Source organism: Phalacrocorax carbo, chromosome 5 (genome assembly GCF_963921805.1).
Source record: "Phalacrocorax carbo chromosome 5, bPhaCar2.1, whole genome shotgun sequence".
In the NCBI taxonomy this organism is placed as follows: domain Eukaryota; kingdom Metazoa; phylum Chordata; class Aves; order Suliformes; family Phalacrocoracidae; genus Phalacrocorax; species Phalacrocorax carbo.
Window position 1 is genome coordinate 22,552,293 of NC_087517.1, and position 24,233 is coordinate 22,576,525.

Genomic DNA, 24,233 nt, shown 5'->3' on the forward strand with positions numbered 1-24,233 from the left:
AACACTAACCAGAGAAGTCCCAGGTGTTGCTTTTACAGGAGCCAAGTAGGCATCCTGGCCAGATATTCCAAGACTTCTCCACAGAGCCGAGTTTCAAATTTAACCTCCTTTCCAGTAATGCAAGCTCACTGCCTGCTGCTTCCTCCCTACAGCACAGCCAAAGGAGGAAGGTGTGATTTACAGCTCCTTTTTTCAGTTAGGTTAATCTTTTCCCCAAATCTCTAATTATTTAATTTAATTTTGTGTTGGGGAAAAGGTGAATCGAGTCCAAAATGATATATCACAGCACTAGCTTGCTGAGTAGATTGCTGAGATTTATTGGCAATGGGGTTACAAGAGCCTGCTGGTAGCAGCTCCTCTCTCTCTGTGTCTAGCCCAGCTCCAAATTCTAAACCAGCAGCCAAAGGAAATGTCATTGCCTGGCACGTCATTGCAAATGGACTAGGTGTATCTATGTTTGGCTGCTGCTGCAACATCCTGTTTTTAGACTTTATTTTACAGCACAGAGACTGAATTAGCCTGAGCCCTTTCACACAGTTTTAATGGCACTTTGTCAGACAACACTCTGTGAGTCCTCTTGGAAAATAAATGTCACCAACTCAATGAAACATTACAAAGATTATTCCAAAGTGCACACATTCAGGAATACTGCAATCCTTGTCAGACTTAACAGGGACATTCACAGCAAAAAAAGCCAAATATCTAAGTGAAGTACCTGAAATAAAGGGCCAACTACATCAGCCTCAAAACAACAGTGAGATGGGCTGCTAAAATAGCCGCTGCAGCCCAGGGATCCACCTAACAGCCCAAAAATTCAGTAGGAGCCTCCCTGTAGATTGCAATGGAAGGAGAAGCAAAATCTTATCTGTATATATTTGCTTAACATTTTAAAATCAGAGAGCATTAACCAGTAGCTCAGAAGTCCCTATTGATGGCTACTGAGGCAACCAACTATGTAAAGTAAGATCATTAAGTGGCAATGAATGTTGTCCCTTGTTATCATTTATCAGCTATGTGACTCATTTAATTATTTAGTGAGAGTCCAACATTCATTCACTAATAGATTCCGAGATACCTTCCGTTCCTACTTGGTGAGGTGACACCAAAATTTAGAATCAGAATAAATCCAAATCACTCCACGAACTCAGCAGGAACAAGAACACCAGACAGGATCAAGCAACCAGGCATAATACATTGGGCTTCCTTTAATATTCATGTCTCAAGGCAGCAAGGCTGTTATACAAAAATCAGCCAAATGAATGCTTAACTTCAGATAGCTATGAGTTAGAGAAGACAGACCCCTTCCCTCTTCGAGTACTTTTGGGACATGAAAAGAATCACAAATTCCTTTGTTTTGAAGTATCACTCCATTCTTTGAATTCAATCACATTTTAAAGGCCAGATACCCACACCTCTACACATACATAGGTAACTAGAGCCTACATGACTGCTTAGTACCTGTAAAAAAGCTTTGCTTTAACAGGATGTCTGGAAAATGCTTACTAGCCTCCCCAACAACATTGGTTTTAAGTATTATTTTGGTTTAATTCCTAAACAAGCCAAAAATACAATTAGAAAACCAGTAATCAATCATGAAGATTTTAGATGGCAAGCACTGTATTCTACACTTATTAAAAATATTTGTAATAAGCAAACAGTAACCTCCCCACCAGAATTAGGAAACCTTGTGATCCCTCAGTGCTCTTTTTCTTTTTTTGAGGGTAACATCTCCATGCATTTCCCCATTTCTTTACACAAACACACTTCCTATATAATACATTCTACTGTGCTGTGTATCAGTAATGAACAGGCAATGAGGAAGGGAACAGAAGATTCAGGCACTGCCCCGAAGTCTACCTTGTCTGCAGGACAGAATGCAGACCACTCACCATCACACAACACAAGTCACACAACAAATGAGCCACCAGACCCATCACTACAGCTTATGCTTTTCTGGTTGTTCTTGGGGTGACTCTGCTTCCATGCTACAGATCAGAAGAGCAGCCTGGGTGGCATCATAAAGGTGGCCAAAAAGAATCATCCTTCTTCCCAGAAGAATTCCTCTCTCCAATGTTAGCACAAATAATCACCAGCGTCCACAAAAACCCCCAGATGCTACTGTGAGAACTGACACAGTCATTCCTTTCAGTCTGAAACATCCTGAAAGGACACGGCTTCCTAAAAAGATTGGTCAGCAAAGCTTGAAAACAGTGGAAATCTATTGAAAAAGAGGGTAGGGAAGGTTTTGCCAAGGCACATATTATTCAAGGATCCCAATTACACTGTGCCAAAGCTTCCACCCCTGCTCACCCCTAACTTACAGTGAGCTGGAAGGTCTGCAACCAGAAACAAAGCCCCTTACAAGAATTGTGTCTGAGAAAGTTGGGAGGTTGGCTGAGCATATTTGCTTCATTGTACTTCTAGATCATTAACTTATTTGCTTGTAGCTCTCACTTGCAGATTCACTGCACATAGCAATTTTGGCTTCTGTACTTTCTCTTATCATTTACTGGCTCATCAGAGACAGCCACAGAGTGAGAAACCTGAGTGGAAAGCATGTCTTCATAACAGCCTGTGACACCGGACTTGGAAACTCACTGGCTAAATGGCTTGACAAAAGGGGATTTTGTGTCATTGCCGCATGTGCCACAGAAAAAGGATGTGAAGAGCTACGGTCCTGCTCCTCACTCTCACTGAAGACAGTGAACCTGAACTTAGCTGACTCCAACAGCATTGCCAGGGCTGTGGTACTTGTGACTGAAGAGATGGCTGGCAAGGGTAAGTGGCAAGGTAATTTCCCAGAAAAATTATTCAGTATAAGCAAATATGGTCCAGCTAGAAGTTCTAGTGCCTTTCCACTCTCCACAGAGGCTTGTTTCATCTTACTGATGAAATGCATTCACTCTTCAGTCCTGTCATTTCTCAGTTCAAAGAGATTCTCTCAGCAATGTTTTTGGGCTTCCCCTCACTCTCACCACAGGGTGCCTAAAAATCTGGTTGCTCAGTCTATTAAAATCAGATCACTCCCAGGTGTGTTTTTCAGACTCTTTGGTGCAGTTGAAGAAATTCAGGAGGCGGGGAAGGCACTAACTGGTACCAGAAAGAACTTTCTTGAAAATAAAACTAGCCCACCCAATTAAAAATGGATGGTGCAGGGCTTCTTCCGTCCTCCTCTAGTAAGCAGAACAGTGTATGTTTTTGCAAGGCTGAGTAAGTCCAACTTTTGCAATGCACACAAGAATTGCACTGACTGTAACAGTTAAACACTTGCTGCTTCAGCCAGTTTTCTTAAGGGTTGTTACATAAGCAGCCCTCACTGCTGCTCTCATACACCTCTGAGCACTTGCCTAAAGAGGAAGAGTTTGTCCTGGGATACCTATGACCGGAGTTAAAAAATTAGACTTAAGCATTGGTTTTGGCAAAGGATGATATAAAGATCTGTGTAGTAAATGTATTCAACCATGATTGGTGACCATAACTATGACCAAAAAATACACGTGTCTTTCTCAGCACTGACAGCTCAGACTAGACATTGTTAAGGGCCACCAAAGAGGATCACAACACTGTAACTACAAGCTGTAACACACAGTTATACCAAATATTCAATAGGCTTGTTAATTAATTAACTAGCTAAAACAGCAAAACATGTATCTTGTACCAATGGGACTTTCTCCTCAAAGCTTGTAAAACACTGTTGGCCTCATCGTGACAGTTCCAGACCACTCTTGAATGTAGCGACTGAGGACAAGGACAACATAATTATTAGTGCTTACCTCCTCCGACAGGCCCCTGATTCCAGCTTGTGGAAAGCCGCACGTTCTTGGTTGGGATAATCACTGCTAATGCTGCCACATCAGCCTGAGAAACTCTTTATGAAGGCTGAGTGCTGGACTTTCAGCCCCTCCATTCAGGCACAGGCTGTCCTCAGCAAACTCTTGGAAGTGTCATTATTTATCTAAAGTTCCTGAAGTAATTTATAAGGTAGTAAAGCAGTATTATCAATACACAGGGTTAAGTTAATATTTTTAGAAGCTTTGACTAATTCCACACATCTGGTTCAGACCTTTAGACTGCAACCCAGAAAAATGTGAAAATCCGTCTCTCCACTTTCATGTAGACTATTTCATTTTCACAAGAACATGAGTGTATATTAGGAGTCCACATATTTGAGCGCATCTGGATAATAAAGCCCAGTATGGTCATCTATATCTCCAACCAAAATAGTTATCCTTTAATACTTTACCCATGCTCTTCTAAAGTCATTGCCTAAGGGCTTCAGCAAATTTTGCCAGCTGTACAGAGTAGATCTTAAAAGCAAACCCCAGACAACTCTATTCATCTCACTGAAGTTTTTGCAGACTGTGCTTGGTTCCCAACACTACATATTAAACTCTAAATAGGGTAAAATATTGCCAAATACCGAAATAAATGGTTTTGTAATCCTCTTAGGGCTTTTTGGCTTGGTGATCAATGCTGAAGGAACAGCACCTGTAGCACCCACTGACTGGCTGAGGATTGAAGACTTCCACTCAGTGCTGGATGTTAGTCTGCTGGGATCGATTGAAATCACGCTCAAGCTTCTGCCACTTCTGAAAAAAGCTGAGGGAAGAGTAGTCAATCTAATTAATGCCAAAGGCCTCGCGGCTGTTGTAGGAGGTGGCTACAGCCTGTCCAAATGGGGCATGGAAGCTTTCTCTGACACCTTACGGTGAGTAGCTAGGAATACACGTCTGAATCCAAGAACAGATTCTGGATGTGCTGGGGAAGGGTGACTGTATGTTTGCTCCTCTCATTTTCTCTCTGGAAATCTTGCCTAAAGGGGGAAAGGAAAATAAGAGGATGGTGGTCACTTGTTTGGGATTTCAATGTCCAGTATTATGAACAGACCCACCAGGAAACTGCACTGGGAAAAATTTTCATGTCCTGGACAAATGGCTAGCATGCAGCTTTCAGGCATGTGGATTCCTGTGTACACGAAAGTAAATCAACAGTATAGCCTGGTCAGAAACCCATGGTTTCCTGGGCACGTTGTACTTAGTTGTACTTGCCCACCTACAACCCATTTTATTTTGCTCTAATGCGCCACAGCAATCTGAGCTGGGCAATTCCAGGCAGAAATGACATTACCAAAGGGACTCATAACTTCAGAAAATTAAGCTGAGCACCTTTCACTGAAGTCAGTTGTGTTGTACTGCCTTGAGAAGGCTATGGCCTAGCCCAGCAAGTCAAGTCTTCATAAGGACTAGGAAAGTTGACTGCAAACCATTATGAATGCTTGTGTTAAGAAAGTATATGCCCCAAGGAAATATCATATAAACTAGTGGCTAATGTACACATGGTCCATTCCTTTGCACACTGCCTGGGTCTTTTGAGCCGCCCAGTAAGGCAAAGAGGCCATTTTCATCCCAAAGGAATTGCATTGCAATTCAAAGTAGATGGAACCACACTACCAGAAAACACACTTACCTTTCTTGCACTAACATTTAATCACTTAACCATAGCCATTTAACTATACAATAGAGAATAAAGTTCTGATCTAATTGAAAATATTTACTCACTTATACTTTTTCCCAGGCACTTTAATAATCTGTTCCTGCTGGAAGCTGAAATGATGCAACAGTATTTGAAATAGTCAGAAGTTTAATTTGATTATACATGGCTAGGATGCAGCTGGCAGTTGCAACCTTTGCATCAGCTCAACATAAATCACACAGAAAGCTGTGAATCTACCTGACACTGCTTTTTTTCCTCAGAGATAATTGCCTGCTGCACTTTTACAGGAGAGGTACACTACTATGAAGCTAATTTGAACATCTCAAAGTTTTTCTGACATTTGAAGATAAGAATCAAAGTCTCAAATATTAATTTATGTGTCAGACTTTCAAAATATTTATGTTTAATGGTTATGTCATTACTGGGTGACCCAGGTCGGTTATTGGGTTTTTTCTTCTAGGATAGAGATGCAGCATTTTGGAGTGAAAGTAAGCATTGTTGAGCATGGTTTCTTTAAGGCAGGAGTAGTTAATTCAGATGTCATCGAGAAATACCTCTTAAGACTTTGGAACAGACTGACTCCAGAGATCAGGGACTCCTATGGAGAAAAATACTTTGTTGAATGTAAGTAGAAAAAGGACTATGTGAAAGCTCAGGGGGGGATATTATCAACATATATAAATACCTGAACGGAGGCTGTAAAGACAACAGAGCCGGGCTCTTTTCAGTGGTGCCCAGGGACAGGTCCCAAGGCATTAGACACACACTGAAACACAGGATGTTCCTGCTGAACATCAGGAAACACATTTTCACTGTGAGGGTGACTGAGCACTGGCACAGGTTACCCAGGGAGGTTGTGGAGTCCCCATCCTTGGAGATATTCAAAAGCTGTATGGATATGGTCCCAGGCAACCTGATCTAGGTGACCCAGCTGAGCAGCAGTGGCTTGCACCAGAGGTCCCTTCCAACCCCAACCAATCTGTGATTCTGTGAATGTTTGCTGGACTTCATTAACATTTGTTAAGAACCCATTACTGACTGTTCTGGACTATGTGTACGTTAGACGAGGCCTGTGTCATTAGTTCCCATATGAGTTTGGTGCGATGTGATGTCATCCTTAGTCCCTCCATACTTAGAAGTAGGATGCCCAGGGGGAATGAATTGCTATGACTATATGCTAAGTTTGTGGCTTACTGATATCTGAAAAGTCAAGCTGTGTCATGCTGCACTTACTGTAGTGAACGTCTGGCTCACAATGTAGGCCAGGGAGGTTTCTGTTTACCAGACTCTTGGGTGTCCTGCAGCCTTTCTGGTCCCTGCTCTGCTGTAGCTATACTGCTCTCAGTACTTGAGCCAGTGTTTTAAAGCAAGCCTGAAGTTGTAAGCCAAACCTCTGAATATAAAGAATCCTCTTGCAGGGAATGTTGCATATAAATGCTTTCAGTTTTGTTTTTTTTTTCTTTGCAGATATAAAAGCTCAAAGATCATCAGTGAAAAGACTGTATGACTCTGATATTTCTAAGATCATAAAATGCGTGGAACATGCCCTGATAGCAAAGTACCCCAGGACACGATATGGAGCGGGATGGGATGCAAAGTTCTTTTGGCTGTTTCTCTCCTATGCCCCAAGCTGTTTATCTGACATGCTGTTGTGTATGACGTTTCCAGCTCCAGCAGCTCGTGGGAGATCAGTTCCTGGAGTTCTAATTAACATTTAGTGTTAGACCAGCATCTGCTGTGGGGAAGTAAATATTAATCCTGTCAAAATCAGACATCCTCTTCTTTACCAGTTACTAGACTGCTTAGATTCCTTTCAGAAGACACTTTCTCCAGCCCCCACCCCTCCTTACCTGGAATTTCTGAGTTTGCAGATAGGCTTGTAAATCCAGCACATTTCTGAAGGTCAGTTTTTTTATGGTCAGAAATTATATCTCTAGAGGATCTGCATTCATAAAATATTCAGCTGCAAAGATGGTTAATACTACTCACCCAGTTTAAAAAAATTAAATAAGAAAAAATCACTAAAAGAGTCAGTTTTTCAAGTAGACTTCATCAACATATAGGCTGCTAGTGAACTTGAAATAAAACGATGGCCTTTCAGAACACATATCTTACACATGTACCTTACAGAATGCATTTAGTCAGATTTAGTAATCTATTTCATGCGGGGTTTGCTCATGGTCATATTCAGGAGCTGCTAAACTTCACCATCTTCTGAACACAAGACATGAAATCAAATAATAACAAAGATCAGCTACTGCAACATATTCCAAAAATTACAATTGCAGTATTTGACCACATCTAATCACCTGACTATTCAACTGTGTAGAGTTAAAACACAAGCTATTTTACAGATATGCAGTTACAGGGAAAATTAAAACTACATTGTACTCTGTTACTATGCAAAGAGAGTATCCAAACTTATATTTTAACTTTCTTCCTAATATTAGTATGGTTTATGAGGAAAATATTAAAAACAATATGCACTCATATTTCTTTCATCCTCAGTGTGCTTTGCAAGTTAAAAGGATAGTTATTTCGCTCATTAGGTGAAACACGTCATTAGCATATGCTATGGCAAATTATTTCACCTGTATAAAGAGCGTGTTCAGAATGGCAAAACCTTAGTTCAGGTTACTGTGCCTCTTGTACAGTATTTCTATCTGTTAAGCTGCTGGCCAGAGGCTCACAAACTGGTGTTCCTACAGATATTAAAACTGAAGGGGTAAAGGTTTTATTTGCTGAAGGGCCGTGCTGTTGATTAATCATTAATGTGCAATTCAACTAAGCTTACAAAAACACTATCTGCAGGTCAGAACTCCAAATGTAAGAAAAGGAGTTTCATCATGCCGTGTGTGTAAGAGAGGGCATGTGTGTGGTGTGTTTGTACATGCTCAAGAAAGGGACAGAATGTAAAAAGTGTTTAGTAACCTTTCGGTGTTTCATTGAGGTTCTGTTCTCTGGCAAATGGCTTCAAGAATAAATTAAATTTTACTTCATTTCATGATAAATACCTGCAGATAGTTCTCTCTATCTGGCCTGACAGCTGTAAAGAGAATGTGCATGAAAACACTTAATGGTATAGTTTATCAGCCCTTTAGTGACAGATTACAGAGAGGTGCTGAAGTCTCTAAAAATCAGCTGCCTTTGAAACAGAATGAGTCCAGAATTCAAGAATCCAAGCAGGGATTGTCCTCATAAGGGAAAAAGAATACACATGAAAAAAACAAAGTTAGGACTAGAATCTAAAGCTTCTGTTGAACAAAGTACCAAAAATTAAATTGTACATCATCAGAAGGATACATTGTGGTATCACACTGAGAGGAAGAGGCCCAGTTGAAGCTGAGAAATCCTTCACCGTCAGGTATGTTAAACAATCAAATCTACATACTACCTATCCATACAGCATCCTAGGGATGGTTTTATTCCACATCTGAAAAGTTACAATTCTTATAGGGGAAAAAGAAGTATTACATGGCTGACATATTAGCAGTTTTCTCCAAAACAGGTTCCAAATCTTTCTGTTGAGAAAGACTATTCACAAAACTGATGCTACTTTTTCCTGTAGTATGCAACTGGAGGTGAGTCTTGTGCAAATGTTAGCCCTGCCTTCTCCCTTCAAAAAACATTGTGAACTCTTTCCTTAAGAACAGCAATCTGCCTTTCAAAGAAATCCTTTCTAATAGCCTTCCAGATATGTATATGCTGTGTCCCAGATTCTAAGGGATTTTCTACATTAAAGCACTCAGATATGAAAGTTAATTAAACTAAGGTTTTAATTGCTTGTGTTCATACTACCTTTATAGTCAGTCTCTTAAAATCAAGAGTTTTCTGTTAAAAGGGCCAGTTTATTTAATGTCTGTAATGGGGTAGCTTTCACACTTATGGTGGTACAACGTCAGTGATGTTACATCAAGAACTTTAGAAAGTTGTGTGAAGCAGTAAGCACTATTCTTATTTGACTGTATCTAAAGCACTGTTGTTTTCATCTCAGAGTGCCCTGAAGTCTCCACAATTGAAAAAGTACATAAAGCTTTGACACAAATAATGGAATAAGAATGTGATAGAACAATACATTTATTAGATTTATTCAGCAGCATCATTTTCCAGTTGTCTTTTCTAATCAAAGTACATTACAAAGTAATTATAAGCATTCTAATGAGAAATAGTATATATTTTGAGAACTTGGATATAAAACAATCAAATAGCAGAAGTCTCAATGATTATAACTTTAGGAATCTTCAAATTACATGAGTAGCTAGCCAGGAAAGCTGAATAACATGTTCCTGCAGTGGTACTCAGTTTCCTCAAATGGTTTATGTTGTGGAAACTACCTTGGCTAATTAATAGATAAGCTAGTAAAATGTACAGTATATTCTGATGAAAGGTTATAGAAAGAACCAGATAACTACAAGGACTACATTAGTAGAAATTGTTTCCCTTTCTATTAATGTCCACCTCAGGAAATAAATAGTCAATAAAATTAAATTTTCACATTAAAAAACCTGAATAATTTCTTAAATGAACCGGTATCTTCCACAGTTTGCTGTTTGGAAATAAGCTGTTATAGAAATCTAGCTACTTCATTTAATAGTACAAATTACTTCCAGACATTCCAGCCAAGAACACAGATATTCCATTGACGAGCAGAAGAAAATCTCATTAAATGAAGTACTTGTGGCACTAAAATCTAAATATATCAGATCTTTTTAAGAACACTATTAATGGAATGGTGTTAATTGGAACCTAGAGGAAAAGTATGTGTCTTATGGATTTAGAGGAAATTATTTTTTCTCAAGCAGTTAAAATATTGTACGAACAATATTTTGTACAGGTAACTATTCAGGATCATTGTGCTGCATTGACTCTTCCATCTTTTGTTTAACACTAGATAAACAGAGACACCCATTTTTACATACAGTAGTAACAATGCCCAGAGCACGAGTAGAACTTTTAAAAGGTGCTTTTAGAAATATATAGCCTAAAGATCCTGTAAATCAGTAATGTTCCTATATTCGCCTTGTTTGGTTTGTTTTTTTTTAATTTAAGCGTTTATGTAATGAATTTATCCCTAAAGATATGACCAGTTCCACACAGGCTTCTACTAGCAACATCACCGAACAAGATAATCTTTCAAAAATTTACAAATGTACAATATATTTATAACATTACTTTCAGACAGCTTCAGTGCAAAGATATACATATAGTACATCATGATAATTGTTCATAAAAATAGAAATTGGCATTTATCAAAAAACAAGGCATACTTTCAACATATATCTTCAGCTGTTGGCCGAGAGATGTATATATTTTTATAAAGCATTTGAATGTGAACCATACTCTTCTGTTTATAAAAAATATATGTGCAAATGGATGTGCCTAATTTTCCCTAAATCAGTTACCTAGTTATACCACAGAGTCCTCTTTAACAAGATTGGCGGTGTCTTTAAATGTATCCTCTGTTGCTGTATAACCTAATGGTTGGTCTCTCTTCAGAGTAATCTTGGGAGGCAGTGAAGGAGAAGGAGTAGGGACATTTTCTGTGCCCTGTTGCTGTTCCTTTTCCATCTGAAATAATAATCATAAAATCCAAGTTTACATTCTAATGTACAAAACATCCAACCTCGACTTTCAGAAATGTTAAATAAATATCCAAGTATTTTGCTAAAGTCAAGTGTCATGGTAAAAGTTATTTCTGCAAATTACAGACTGTAAAAAATTAAATGCTAATTTCACTTCAGATGGTACAGTTGAGTAAATACACTACTACAAACTTACTCCACACACTGGGACTTCTATTTTAATGCTTAATGTGAGGAGTAGCTTGAAACATCTATATGCACATACATGAATGGAAATTACATTGGCACTACTACTGTTTGCATTCATTAGTGTTGGGGAAATGAACCCCTGGCTTCCTGAACTCTCTCTCTCTCACCTTGTTCGAGCATTAGAACCTAAATTCTTCACAAAAGGCAGGTAGTTTTAGTCACATGACTGTGGCACTGAGGTTCTTAAGTCACTTAGGCTAACTAGAAATTTTGAACTGTGAGATGAAAAGGGCTGGAATTACTGGCTCAGGTCAGTAGAACTCCAAACCTTCATTTCCAAGCCAGGGGAGAATTCCTCCAGCACAGGTACCACCCCTTGGCACACCATCTTAAAAGAACTGTCTCATCCAACTGTATGGATGAAAAAAATAGGGCTGGTATAGAAACAGGGCTGCAGTATGCAGAGCAATTGAATTTTTGTGCAGTGCTGAAGCCAGGACTGAAAGAGCAGAAATAGACACTTCTAGTGCAGTACAATAGCTTCCCACTTGCACTGGGTCCCTGAGCTGTACCAGAATGTACCAGCAAGCTGAAACCAGCACCTGAGATCTTGGAGCAGGAGAGGGCCACAGTGCTTGGGCTGAGAAAGCAGAGATGTGGGCAATGCAGCTGTGCTGCCTGAGCTGGATGCCTGCTGAACACCTCATTCTCCATGAAACTTTATCACTTTTGACAAAACCACTTCAGTCCTACCTTGACCTGGGCTGGAATTTCTGTGCTGCTTCACTTAGCAGCAGAATCTACACATAATCTTTATCCTACGAAAGCAAGAACAAAGTCCAGCAGTACATTAGGTGAAAAACGGAATTATACAATATTAAGCAATACCTCCGCATATATTGGGTTTTCAAAATTAGTGTTTTGTTTCATTTTTCTCTTGAAGAAACTCCACTTTGATTCCTGAAACACAAAAATTATTAGAACTTTACTCATTTTTCTCACAACCTCTCTGGACACTGACATCACTATTGTTGGACCTCACTTGCACTGACTGCTAACTCAGTGATTTCAGCTGGATATTCTTACATTACCATGTTTTAATTCTAAGCATGGGACCAAACTTTCTCTTCTCCTAGCTAACCAGTTATGGTTATTTTACCTAAAGCAGTCAGTGTTCACGAGGCTAGGCCAGAAGGCAATAAAAGTGATTACATTAATTCAAGGAACCCTATCATTCCAGACAAATAGGTCAAAGAGGAAAAAAAAAAGGTCTTGAAAGCAACACAAGAGAAATTGAGGGACATGAAACTTCAACAACGGGTTGACACAGCTGTCATTTTAAAGCTCATCCAGAGGTGATTTTTAGCTCATTCAGATGGATTTTAAGACACAAAAATGTATCTTCCATAAATCAGAAATAATCTAGATGAGGCAATACTTTAATATTGATTGTTAAAATGTCCTGCAAGAACACAAAGAACAAGTGTCTTAAATGTCCTTGCTAGCATTTTTAAATATGGATAATATGAAAAATAAATATGAAAAAAATGACAGTACACTGACTAAATGTCTTATTTCAATTTTCTGTACCAACAGACCCTGGGTTTTCATTGTTTTAAACCAAAATGTACTTTTTTCTCAGTTTTCTTATCATATTTTAGGGTGGGGGGAAGAGGGAATCCCCACACACACACTCTGCTGCTTCTATCAAGGTATAATTCATTAGGGGTTTACAAATAATTGTTAGAAGTCTGAAGCCTTAGTTATAATAATTTCTGCTGGGGAGCAATGACAGTTTACAGCACTTACATTACAATTTTCAGACCAGTATCTGCCCTCAAAATGAAGCACAAACAGTGAAAGGAAACTTTCTGTTTCAATCTGTTCACTTCAAAATAACCGGGTGGGCCAAGGAAAAGAGGGCGTTTATTCCAAATAGATCCTTACTGTGTGCCCTGGGCAATTCTGTGCTTGCTGCTTTTCTCGTATCAAACTGTTCCTACCAGCTCTTGTAAATCTTGTAAATATGGTCTGGTTAGTTGGATTTGACGCAGACTGTGCCAACTACATGGCATTAAAGAGAACCGAAACTATATTGCAGCTTCCCTAACAATACAATTTCCCTGATTTGGAGCACAAAACAAACAAGCCAGCCTTAGAGCACTTCTATGTCCTACCTGAGGTGCATTTGTGCTCTGAGTGGGTTCCTTCGGACTAGCAGATATCACAGAGGCATAGACAGGATTTTCAACATTTTCATTTTCCTCACTACCAGCTGCTGCTACCTGTAGGAGAAGAAGGAAAATGAATGTTCTTCAAAGAAGTAAAGAAGGTCATAAAGGAAAATGAAAGATGAAAGTAAAATCTAAGTTTCTTTTACTTGTGTTGGCCGAACAACTGTAACTGCACTGGCTGTACTGGCTCCACTATCTCTGGTTGCATACATTGGATTTTCAAATGTGATCGGCTGTTTCCCTGACTCCACTGCGAAGTTTTCATTCTGTGAAGGAAAAAAAACCAAAACAACAACTGCAGTGCAATAAACACATCCATATTTCTAGGAATTAATTTATAGTCCAATTCTTCATCTCAGGGCACAATGCATGTTTGCTTTCACATAAGCTTAGACAAAATCTAGCATCTGTTAAAATGACAATGTTAATTTACCATCCATTATTTCACTGCCTGACTTATCAGCCTGGACCACTGATTGTTCCAATATTATCCCGTTTCCTAGCTGGACAAAAAAAAAAAACAAACCACTTTTCAATAATTGAATCAAACTATTTTATGATGAGGAAAAATTACCCTAACAAATCACACTTTCAACAGGGAAGGGATATCAAAGGAAGCATAATCCCAAAATAAGTATTTCATTTTAGAGACATCAAAATTACATACAAATTAATAAGCACTATCTGAAATATAAAAGAATGGGATTCATTCATTTTGTCCCAGCCCAGCAGGGAGATCGCTGTATTATTTGAAACAAAGCAGTAAGTGCATCCCTTTAGTCATAACACATGAATTATGTCAGAAATAAAATGTTTCACAGTTTTTAGCATATCTCTTATTATAAATTAATACTTTGCCCATGCATAAAGACCACTGTGTGGATAGCAGCTACCTCACACATATTGTGCCAAACCCTGAGCTGCAGCTACAGTGCTCGCAGCAGATGGGCAAAGGTGCCAAGTAAAGTATTTGGAAAAATATATAGTGCCACAGAAGAAGAGCCACCAAGGGCTAGCCAGCTAAACATCAGCAAGTAGAAGGGTAATGAAAGCAAAACCCTACCAGACTCACTTGTCTTGTTCCTTGTCGCAGCACCTTCACAGGAATAGTGAGGAATAACACAGGAACAGTACATCAGCTAATTCTTTAAACCTGCCTCATTCTACAAACCACAAGCCACAAGGATTCATGCTTTGTGCTATCAGACTAGAGCTCTGTGCCACACAGTGAACTCTTGTCAGCTCTCTCAAATTAGCTTAGCTTGGCTAAGAACAGCCACACTGAAAAACATCCATCAAAGAACTACTCATGTGTATGTGATGTTAAAATTTTAGGAGGCACATCCCACAGCTCTTCACTGCTGTAAACCAAACCCTTTGAATTCTTTCCCAGTGAACTATACAATTTTTTGTTTATACTCTGAATACACAGGGAGAATTAACACCAACTAAACAGAAATAGCCTGTATCTAGACCTGTTATTAGCAATGTAAAAACTACATCAGTTTGATTTCAGTATGGATGAGCAAAGAGCTTCTAGAAAAACTCAAATGGAAAAGAGCCGTTCACAGGATGAGGAAAAAGGGACTGGACACCTGGGAGGAATATAGGAATGTTGTCAGGGTACGCAGAGATGGAACAAGAAAAGCTAAAGCTCACTTGGAACTGAATCTGGCAAGGGATGTCAAAGCTAAAAGATGGGCTACTTCAAATACATCAGTAGTAAAAAGAAGACTGGGGAAACTGTGGGGCCGCTGCTGAACGAGATGGGTACACTGGTGATGCAGGATGCAGAGAAGGCAGTTACTGAATGCCTTCTTTGCTTTGCTCTTCACCGCTGAGGCTGGCTCTCAGACATCCCAAGCCTCCAGAGGTGAGAAAGAATATCTGGAAAAAGGAAGACTTCCCCTTGGTTGAGTTAGATTGGGTTAGAGATTGGGTTAGAGATCGTTTCGGCAAAGTGGGTGCTCACAAATCCATGGACCCCAATGGAAAGAACCCACGAGTGCTGAGGGAGTTTGTGGATGCTGTTGCTAAGCCACTCCCCATCATCTTTGAAAGGTCATGGAGGACAGGAGAGATGCTTAATGTAGTAACCAGTTTGTTGAACTGCTAGAGCACCTTTCCCAAAGCAAACATCATTGCTTTAAAAACCTACTGGGATTCTGCTCATTATCTTTTCTGCGCTGTAACCTCCAGTGAGGTTTGTTTCCTGTTGGACAGGAGAGATGCCCAAGGACTGAAGGGTAGCCAATGTCACTCCAATCTTCAAAAAGGACAAGAAGGAAGACCTGGGAAACTATAGGCCAGTCAGCTTTGCCTCCATGCCTGGAAAGGTGATGGAGCAGTTCATCCTGGAGGTCGTTTCCAGACATGTAGAGGAAAAGAAGGTTATCAGAAGTAGTCAACATGGATTCACCAAGGGAAGATCATGCTTGACCAACCTGATAGCCTTCTGTGATGGCGTGACTGGCTGGGTCAATGAAGGGAGAGCAGTGGATGTTGTCTACCTTGACTTCAGCAAGGCCTTTGATACTGTCTTCCATAGCACCCTCATAGGTAAGCTTAGGAAGTGTGAGTTAGGTGAGTGGACAGTGAGGTGGATTGAGAACTGGCTCAAAAACAGAACTGAGAGGGTCGTGATCAACAGAGCAGAGTCTGGATGGAGTCCTGTCACTAGTGGTGTTCCCCAGGGGTCTGTGCTGGGTCCAGTCCTGTTCAACATATTCATCAATGACCTGGACGATGGAAGAGAGTGTACCCTCAGCAAGTTTGCTGACGATACCAAGCTGGGAGGAGTGGCTGATACACCAGAAGGCTGTGCTGCCATCCAACGAGACCTGGATAGGCTGGAGATCTGGACCCAGGGGAACCTCATGAAATTCAACAAGAGCAAGTGCAAGGTCCTGCACCTGGGGAGGAACAACCCCATGCACCAGTACAGGTTGCGGGCTGATCTGCTAGAAAGTGGCTCTGTTGAGAAGGACCTGGGAGTGCTGGTGGACAACAAGTTGACCATGAGCCAGCACTGTGCCCTTGTGGCCAAGAAGGCCAATGGTATCCTGGGCTGCATTAAAAGGAGTGTGGCCAGCAAGTCAAGGGAGGTTCTCCTCCCCCTCTACTCTGCCCTAATGAGGCCACATCTGGAGTGCTGTGTTCAGTTTTGGGCTCCCCAGTTCCAGGAAGACAGGGAACTGCTTGAGTAAGTCCAGCTGAGAGCTACAAACATGATCAGGGGACTGGAGCTGACACACATGCTCAATGACAGGACAAGGGGCAATGTTCACAAACGGGAGCTCAGGAAGTTCCACCTGAATATGAGGAAAATCTTTTTTACTGTGAGGGTGACAGAGTAGTGGAACAGGCTGTCCAGAGAGGCTGTGGAGTCTCCTTCTCTGGAAATATTCAAGACCCACCTGGACATGGTCCTTTGCACCCTGCTTTAGCTGTACCTGCTCAAGCAGAGGGGTTGGACGAGATCATCTCCAGAGGTCCCTTCTAACCCCTACTATTCTGTGACTCTCTGATTATGTCAACATTGGGCCAGAAACTGGAAAGTTCCGTAGAATTTTTCATGCATGAAAAAGATTTGAGTTAATATTCAAGCCTAAAGCTATTTTCCCAGTATTTATGAAATGTTCATACGGTTGTTTCATTACACCAGCTGCCAAGTATGAACTAAAAGTGTGTTTCCTTATCTAGAAAAAGATTATATACATATATTATGAGCTTATCTTCACTAGCCCTTTTCATTGTATATCCATTTATTGTCAGTTAAGTCTGTACTTCAATTTTAAAAGTTTAGGGAGTTTCCTGCATAGATTTTGCAGCAAGCGCTTATTATTCAAACATATCTGTGATCTGTTTCCTATAAGTAAAAGTCTTTTGTACATTGTACTTTTTGTGGTAAACAAGAGAATATATTTTCCATGGAAAAACTATACAGTATAGGAAACACAAAGATGTGCTGTTCCTCAGATGTGCATGGCAAAGCATGAATGAAGTAGAGCTACACTTTATGATGTCCCCAAAACATGACTTGTTTAAACTTGCTAAAATAAGAACTGCCCAGTTTATAATTAGTTGTGCAAAACAGTGTATTGTGTGGTTGGGCCTGAGTTTTACCTCTGAAGTTTCTAACACACAGTCTGGATTTGAAAAGCACACATTTTAACCTGTTCTATGGAACACAACGGCCCCAAGAAAATCCCGTTACAATATTTTCATTTACCTATTAATTCCCTGTATATTCCATGAATATGCTGAAATAGGAAAGGGATTAAATCAAACTTAATTTCTACCATTTAAATCTTTATAAAAGTCATATTTTTTTGAAGAGCATCCTGCATTTACCCTTGCTTTCAATTTACAAAAATCTTTTTCAGGCAATTACCAATCAATGTTCACTTCTTTTTCTAGAACATATTTGTCATCTCACTATCTTTTCTACATAAAAAAATTTCCCTCCATCAGCTATAAATGACATTAAAAGACCACAATTTAAAAATTTTTTTTCAGAACTAAACCTTACCATTTGCATTGCTCTGTCTATAGCAGAGTCTCCTCCAAAGCCAGACACTCCTATCTCCATACTCACATCTGCTCCAGATCGGAAAGTTACCCCACTGCCATTTTCATTAGATTTTACAAGACTGCTTAAACTACAAAAAAAACAAAACAAAATCAAAAATGAACAGATTATACAGAAAGAGAGCTTATAAAACATATTCCTTTAGTTGTTCTAAGCATAATTGAATTTTGCTGGCTCTAAGCAAGCTAGCGAGGGCACCAGAAGTAGTATTCCTGCAGTAGTTCAACAGTTTTTTTAACCGAAGTTAGACCATTCAAAATGATCTCAACCTTCTTTATATGTGCTCATGTAGACGTCAAATGAATTCAATTAACTAGAATTCCCCCAAATTTACCTACATTTTGACTACGCTTAATTCAGTGTTGATTTACAGACAAATGCATTAATCCACTCAGTTATTCAAATTAATTGAAACTGATTTTTTAAAAATGCAGCTAAAATGGCATACAAATTTGTGGATAAAATTCCAACATCACATATACTAAAGATGTTTATGCATGCAAATCATGAAGATACCTACTGTATACCGTCTTCATATAAGCAAATGTTCAATCTGCTTACGGGTTTACGGTAACCAAAAGCGCACATTAGATTTGCAGGAGAAATATTGGAAATGGGCTGAAAGAACACTGTTAGGCTGAAAATATTAGGAGCAGCGAAAGATAGTAGTGAGTAGCCAAATATCGGACCTTCCACACAGAACTCTGAGCATGCAACTCCCCAAAAACATACAACTACAAATCCACTGCAGAGTTAACTTTTTAGTTCATTTTGTCAAATTTGCCTAACTTGAAGGAAGACAGAAGCACTGAAATAATCTTTCCATTTGTGTGTCTTCACTGGAGTTGGCTTGTGCTAAAACTCTTGCCTACAGCTGGTGTGTTGTGCACACACTTTACCAGTTGGCCCCGTAGGCATCAGCTGATTTCAATTTAAGAAAACTTAAATCTTGGCTATGATTCCTGTACATGGACAAGCCCCATGTTAAGGGTAACAGCTAAGTTATAGCTTGAGCTAACTTTGCAGTAAGGGTGCGAGTTAACAGTTTAAACAGGGATTGTGCAATGGCAGTGCTAAGGCATATTCATGGCAGAAATGAAAACTGTGAACCAAGCCTTATGGCAAAAAACTGACATCCCCATTTCACATGGCCTAACAACTTATATGAGAAGTATTGCTGAACAGTGAAAATTTGAGCCAGTGCATTAAAGTTTCTATTTGTTCACTATCTGACAAAACAGAAAATTTCCATTCAAGAAAGTGTGGAAGAGGGAATTTCAGTGGGCAGCTTGGAGATCTCAAACTCCTGTCCTGCAGGATTGATCTACACAAAAATTTTGCCCCAATTTAACTACATCAAGTCATAAATAAATTTAATTAGTTCAGTGTAATCTCTCCAGTGAGGAAGCAGTTATAGCTACATCCACATTACTGATTACAATGATTCAATTACACTGATTTAAGAGCTACTGTGAAATTGGTGGAAAGACTATGAAGATGAAGCTTTATGCCTTTAAATATACATAATTTGCTTAAAACTAAAAAAATTTTGAAGCATTATCTCCTGACATATTTTTTTTAAAAATTAATTTAAAATAATTACAAATATTTTTTTCTTAATCTTCCTTTGATTTAAAACATCAAATATTTTCAAATGATATTTCACAAAGCTGGTCTTCACTGGGTAGTATGACTGTCAAGAGGGCAGGAACCTACAAAAAGTCCAGATTTCTCAGGCACTGGAAAGAGACAGAAGTTCACTACATGTGCCCCATGTTATTTTTAAACAGATATTGGGCCCAATGTTATTCAACATCTTTATAAGTGATCTGGATAACGGCATCAAGTGTAGCCTGATGAAGTTTGCGGATGACACCAAATTGAGTGGGGAAGTAGACACTCCAAAAGGGAGAGCTGCTCTGCAGGGAGATCTGGATAGGCTGGAAGAGTGAGCCAGCAAGAACCTTATGAAGTTCAGCAAGGACAAGTGTAAGGTCTTGCACATGGGAAAACATAATCCGGGAGTGCAGCACAGAATGGGATCCACCTGGCTGGAGAGCAGCTCTGTGGAAAGGGACCTGGGGGTGCTGGTGGACAGGAAGCTCAACATGAGTAAACAGTGTGCTGCTGCAGCCAAAAAGGCCAACAGGATGCTGGGTTGCATCAAAAAGGGCATCGCCAGCAGAGATAAAGAAGTCATTATCCCACTCTACTCAGCACTTGTCAGGCCACATCTGGAGCACTGTGTACAGTTCTAGTCCCCGCTCTACAAAAATGATGTGGACAGGCTGGAAGGGGTCCAGAGAAGGGCCACCAAGATGATCAGAAGACTGGGAAGCCTGCCATATGAGGATAAGCTGGGAGAGCTGGGTTTGTTCAGCCTTGAGAAAAGGAGGCTTAGAGGGGATCTCATCACCATGTACCAGTACTTAAGGGGTAGCTACAAAGAAGATGAAGACTCCCTTTTTACAAGGAGCCACATGGAGAGGACAAGGGGGAATGGACGCAGTTGCTCTTGGGGAGATTCCGATTGGACACTTTTAAGAGTCGTCTGGACAATGTGCTGGGCCATCTTGTTTAGACTGCGCTCTTTCTAGAAAGGTTGGACTAGATGATCCCTGAGGTCCCTTCCAACATGTGATTCTGTGATTCTGTGAATACAGCATTGCAGACGAGCTCAGCCCTTCAATGTTAAAAAGATCTCTTTGCCAGAATCATCTTCTGAAAAAGTTTTACAAAAACCTAAAGCATATGTAACTGTAGTCTTTTGTATCTTTTTGAACTGAATATCCAGTTCCAGATCTGGTAAACAGTCTTCCATATTGCTCATTATTTAAAAGCTAATTTAGAATTATTTAAAAGCTAATTTAGAATGTAGAAGAGTTTTACAATAGTCCTTTGTAACAAAATAATGAACAGCTATGATATTGCTTGGAATCAAAAAACCACGGGAATTGCTGCAACACTGCGCTTCCCATAGTCCAACAGAATGGGCACACAGCAAACAAACCGGATTTTTCAGAAATATTTAGAAACAAACATACATTTTCAGTGCACAGACTTTCCAGATATGAAAGCCTTCAAATCATACCTTGGTAGTTTGGGAAGCGCCGGTAAAAGGGAGCCTGTTCGTCTGTAGTTAAAAAAGCCTCCAACCACTAACACTCCAATTATTATGATTAGTATGACTGTCAGCAACACTGCTACTGCTGCTGTCAAAGACAGAAGAACAAGCAAACATTCAAGCAAGCATAGTTCAGTGTAAAAAACAGCCCAGAGAATTGTAAGCCTGAGCCTGAACATGTATCATAGTATTACACATTCGTCAGCTCAAAATATCAAGTGTAATATATACTTGAAGCTTACTTGTTCCAGGAGGCACTCCCTTTGACAATCCTATTTCACAATAATTCCCAGTGTAGCCATAAGAACACCTGTAAATATAAGGACAACTGACTGAATGACTTCTATTAAGTCTATGATCTCAGCTTTATTAATATATTCTGTAATGTTTATCTACACTGCATAAATTTTAACTCCATGGTCAGTAATTATACTTCACTGACTATAAATATAGTATGCCCACTATCTTCATAGAGCTAACATAGGAAATAAAAAGTGCTGAGTCAGAAAACTAGTCACTGCAGTCAAAAGGTTCGGTCTCAGCGGAGCATCAGCGGCACCTACTGGCTGTTCCAAACTACACTTACTGAGCATTACTTCATTGTGTCAATTTTTTGGTATAGCCTTTTACTAGAATCTTCAGAGGTTTGAATTTCCTTTTTTTTTTTTTTTGTTTGGTGGGTTTCTTCTCCACCCCCACCCCAATGGATGCATTTACATTGCTTATTTGCTGGTATTTTTATGTGCATATGTATTTTTCTGTGATTGTTGAAAAAATGCTACTGCAGAGGTATGACATCTTCTGAAGCATTTCCAACACATTTCAAAGAGTTTAATCGTTTTGTAACACTGAATCAGCACAATCTGACCCAGGACTACCCTAACAACATACTGACTTACTTGCATTTTGGAAGACCACTTTCATCTATATAGCATGTTCCTCCATACATGCACCTGCATGCCGGTGGCATTGTGGGAGGGGATTCAATAGCTGCAAAATTCAAAAGCCACATATGTGTTATCAAGACACCTTCAATAAAAGAAATGCTGCTATAGAGCATTTTATTTATCTCTACAGAACTTGTGCATGCAAACTCACAGACTACTTTTCAGAAGCTTTGCTTTTAATAGCACATGCGTTTGTTGCTCTTGTATTTATTTTTCTGCTGAATCAGCTTATTTTAATTGACGTAAAACCTGTTCTCAGAAAATGATAACTTATTCAGTAAAAGTAGGCACACACAACTCAAAAGCCATATGTCGCATCACTTTCTTTTGCCTGTGCAAAGGGGGAAGGTAAAACTCCCTTCAAGTAAATGGGATACAAAAAGGGGAAATGCAGAAGTCTTACAGGCTGTGTTTCTCTGTAGCTGCAATATGGGGAAAGGACCAAATAAACCAAATGCATATACAAAAGCTATATTTTTTCAGTACATCAATTACGACAGTCACAGTTCACTGGCCAAAAAGTTTGCTTAAATTCAAGATAAAAACTGAAGTTCAAAAATAGAGACAGTACTGTGTACCCTATTTGCTGTCTCCTCCTTTTCCTCAAAATAAGGTTGAGCAGAGTTTTCTTAACTCATGAACATTTTATGTAAATTGGTTTCAGCAAAGGATAACAAATGCAGTGCCCTCAGAGCAATAAACAACAAATAGCAAACACAATCAACAGTGTTACTGATTCCTAATTTGAACATGTATTGCACACTTCCATTCACTATTACATCTTTCTGCTCCTCTTTCTGCAGCTCATACCATGTGCCAATACGAAAGACCATTAACAATTATTAAGAAAATGTAATTTAGAGCTAAGGCAGTGTAAAAAATTGTGACATTTTCTCTTTTAGTGCAAAAAGAAGATAATTCAGAGAAGATTATGTCTGGCGTCTTTTCTATGTTAATGTTATAAAGTATAATTTATTAGAGATATATTGCAAGGACAAGTACAAGGACATCTGTCTACCACCCACACCACTGTAAGCTAAGAATGCAGACTCTCAGCAAGAGAAATAGAAATCCTGCAGTGGTATGCTCTTTCTTCTCAGGAAAGGCTGAGCAATTCTATTTCATTTGCACTCCTGGAAGCACTGTGGGGGCTCTACTGCAATGCAACAACCAAGCCCTAAATTCTAGTGCTTGAAAGGCTTTCCAGCATATGACAGTTATCTAGAAGTTATCTCTGTTCACACTGTGAGTTCTGGAAGCTTTGTTTAAAGTTTCTATTGTATTCTATTATATTTATTAAACAATACATTGTACAGAATTGTAAACATAATTGTAAACCATAATTTGTAAGAAATTCTCTAGTTCTGAAATCAGTGCATTTGAAAAAAAATAAAATATTTTTGAATTTCGTAACAAAAATCAAACCGTGACCAGTTTTACAGCTGGGTCTTGACTGGTTGGAGTGATATATCTATATCCATTTTACAAATGGCATGCAAAAAGATTAAATGAAATGTACCAGGTGACCACAAATCATTGATGGCTGAGAATAAAAGCCACATGTCCTGACTTACCAACATCTATTGTATCAGCTAGCTCATCCCTCCATATTTCTAAGTCAGTAATGCATTTGCGTTCCTATAGAAAAGCTTCCTTTCATTTATTTTCCAGTTTGACAAATTATTCTACCTGCATCACACTCTGTGCTGCTGCCTTCTATGAATCGAGTCCCTTGAGGACAAGTGCAGGTGTACCCTCCTGGTCTCAGCAAGCAGAGGTGGCTGCAGACATCTTTACAAGGATTAGGCACTGAAAAAAAAAGTTATAAGGCAGTGGAAGCAATGCGGCATATTCCTGAGACAAGGCAGGGCAATTCCATAGTCAGAAGTCTCATCAATATTACACATCAAATATCTAACCAAGACTAGATCCATTTTTTTAAAACAACTGATGCCCAAACACCACAATTATAGCAAAACATTATCTCTGCCTTTTCTTACATTCTTAAGGATCAGATTTATGGCTGTTGGGAGCCAGCGTAGCACCAAGAAGAAACGGAACATCTCCAAACAA

General features: G+C 39.4%; 2 protein-coding genes across 4 annotated transcripts in view; one reads left to right on the forward strand and one right to left on the reverse strand.

The window, feature by feature from the left end:
- Positions 1–324: 324 nt before the first annotated feature.
- On the forward strand, positions 325–9,511 carry LOC104043238 (retinol dehydrogenase 7). Its single transcript, XM_064453240.1, has 5 exons — positions 325–447; positions 2,448–2,778; positions 4,450–4,708; positions 5,954–6,117; positions 6,961–9,511. Exons 1-5 carry the CDS (start codon positions 325–327, stop codon positions 7,209–7,211), a joined length of 1,128 nt encoding a protein of 375 aa, XP_064309310.1. The 3' UTR covers positions 7,212–9,511.
- A 41-nt stretch (positions 9,512–9,552) lies between these two features.
- Positions 9,553–24,233, reverse strand: part of LRP2 (LDL receptor related protein 2) — a 138,631-nt gene continuing 123,950 nt past the window's right edge. For all 3 annotated transcript variants that reach the window (XM_064451539.1, XM_064451538.1, XM_064451537.1), the window contains 9 exons: positions 23,850–23,969; positions 22,113–22,203; positions 21,456–21,523; positions 21,181–21,301; positions 18,030–18,159; positions 13,645–13,764; positions 13,442–13,549; positions 12,153–12,224; positions 9,553–11,061 (listed from right to left, as the gene is read on the reverse strand). In XM_064451539.1, coding sequence (XP_064307609.1) covers positions 10,900–11,061; positions 12,153–12,224; positions 13,442–13,549; positions 13,645–13,764; positions 18,030–18,159; positions 21,181–21,301; positions 21,456–21,523; positions 22,113–22,203; positions 23,850–23,969 — 992 coding nt within the window. In that variant the 3' untranslated portion in view covers positions 9,553–10,899. The remainder of the gene's footprint in view (positions 11,062–12,152; positions 12,225–13,441; positions 13,550–13,644; positions 13,765–18,029; positions 18,160–21,180; positions 21,302–21,455; positions 21,524–22,112; positions 22,204–23,849; positions 23,970–24,233) is intronic.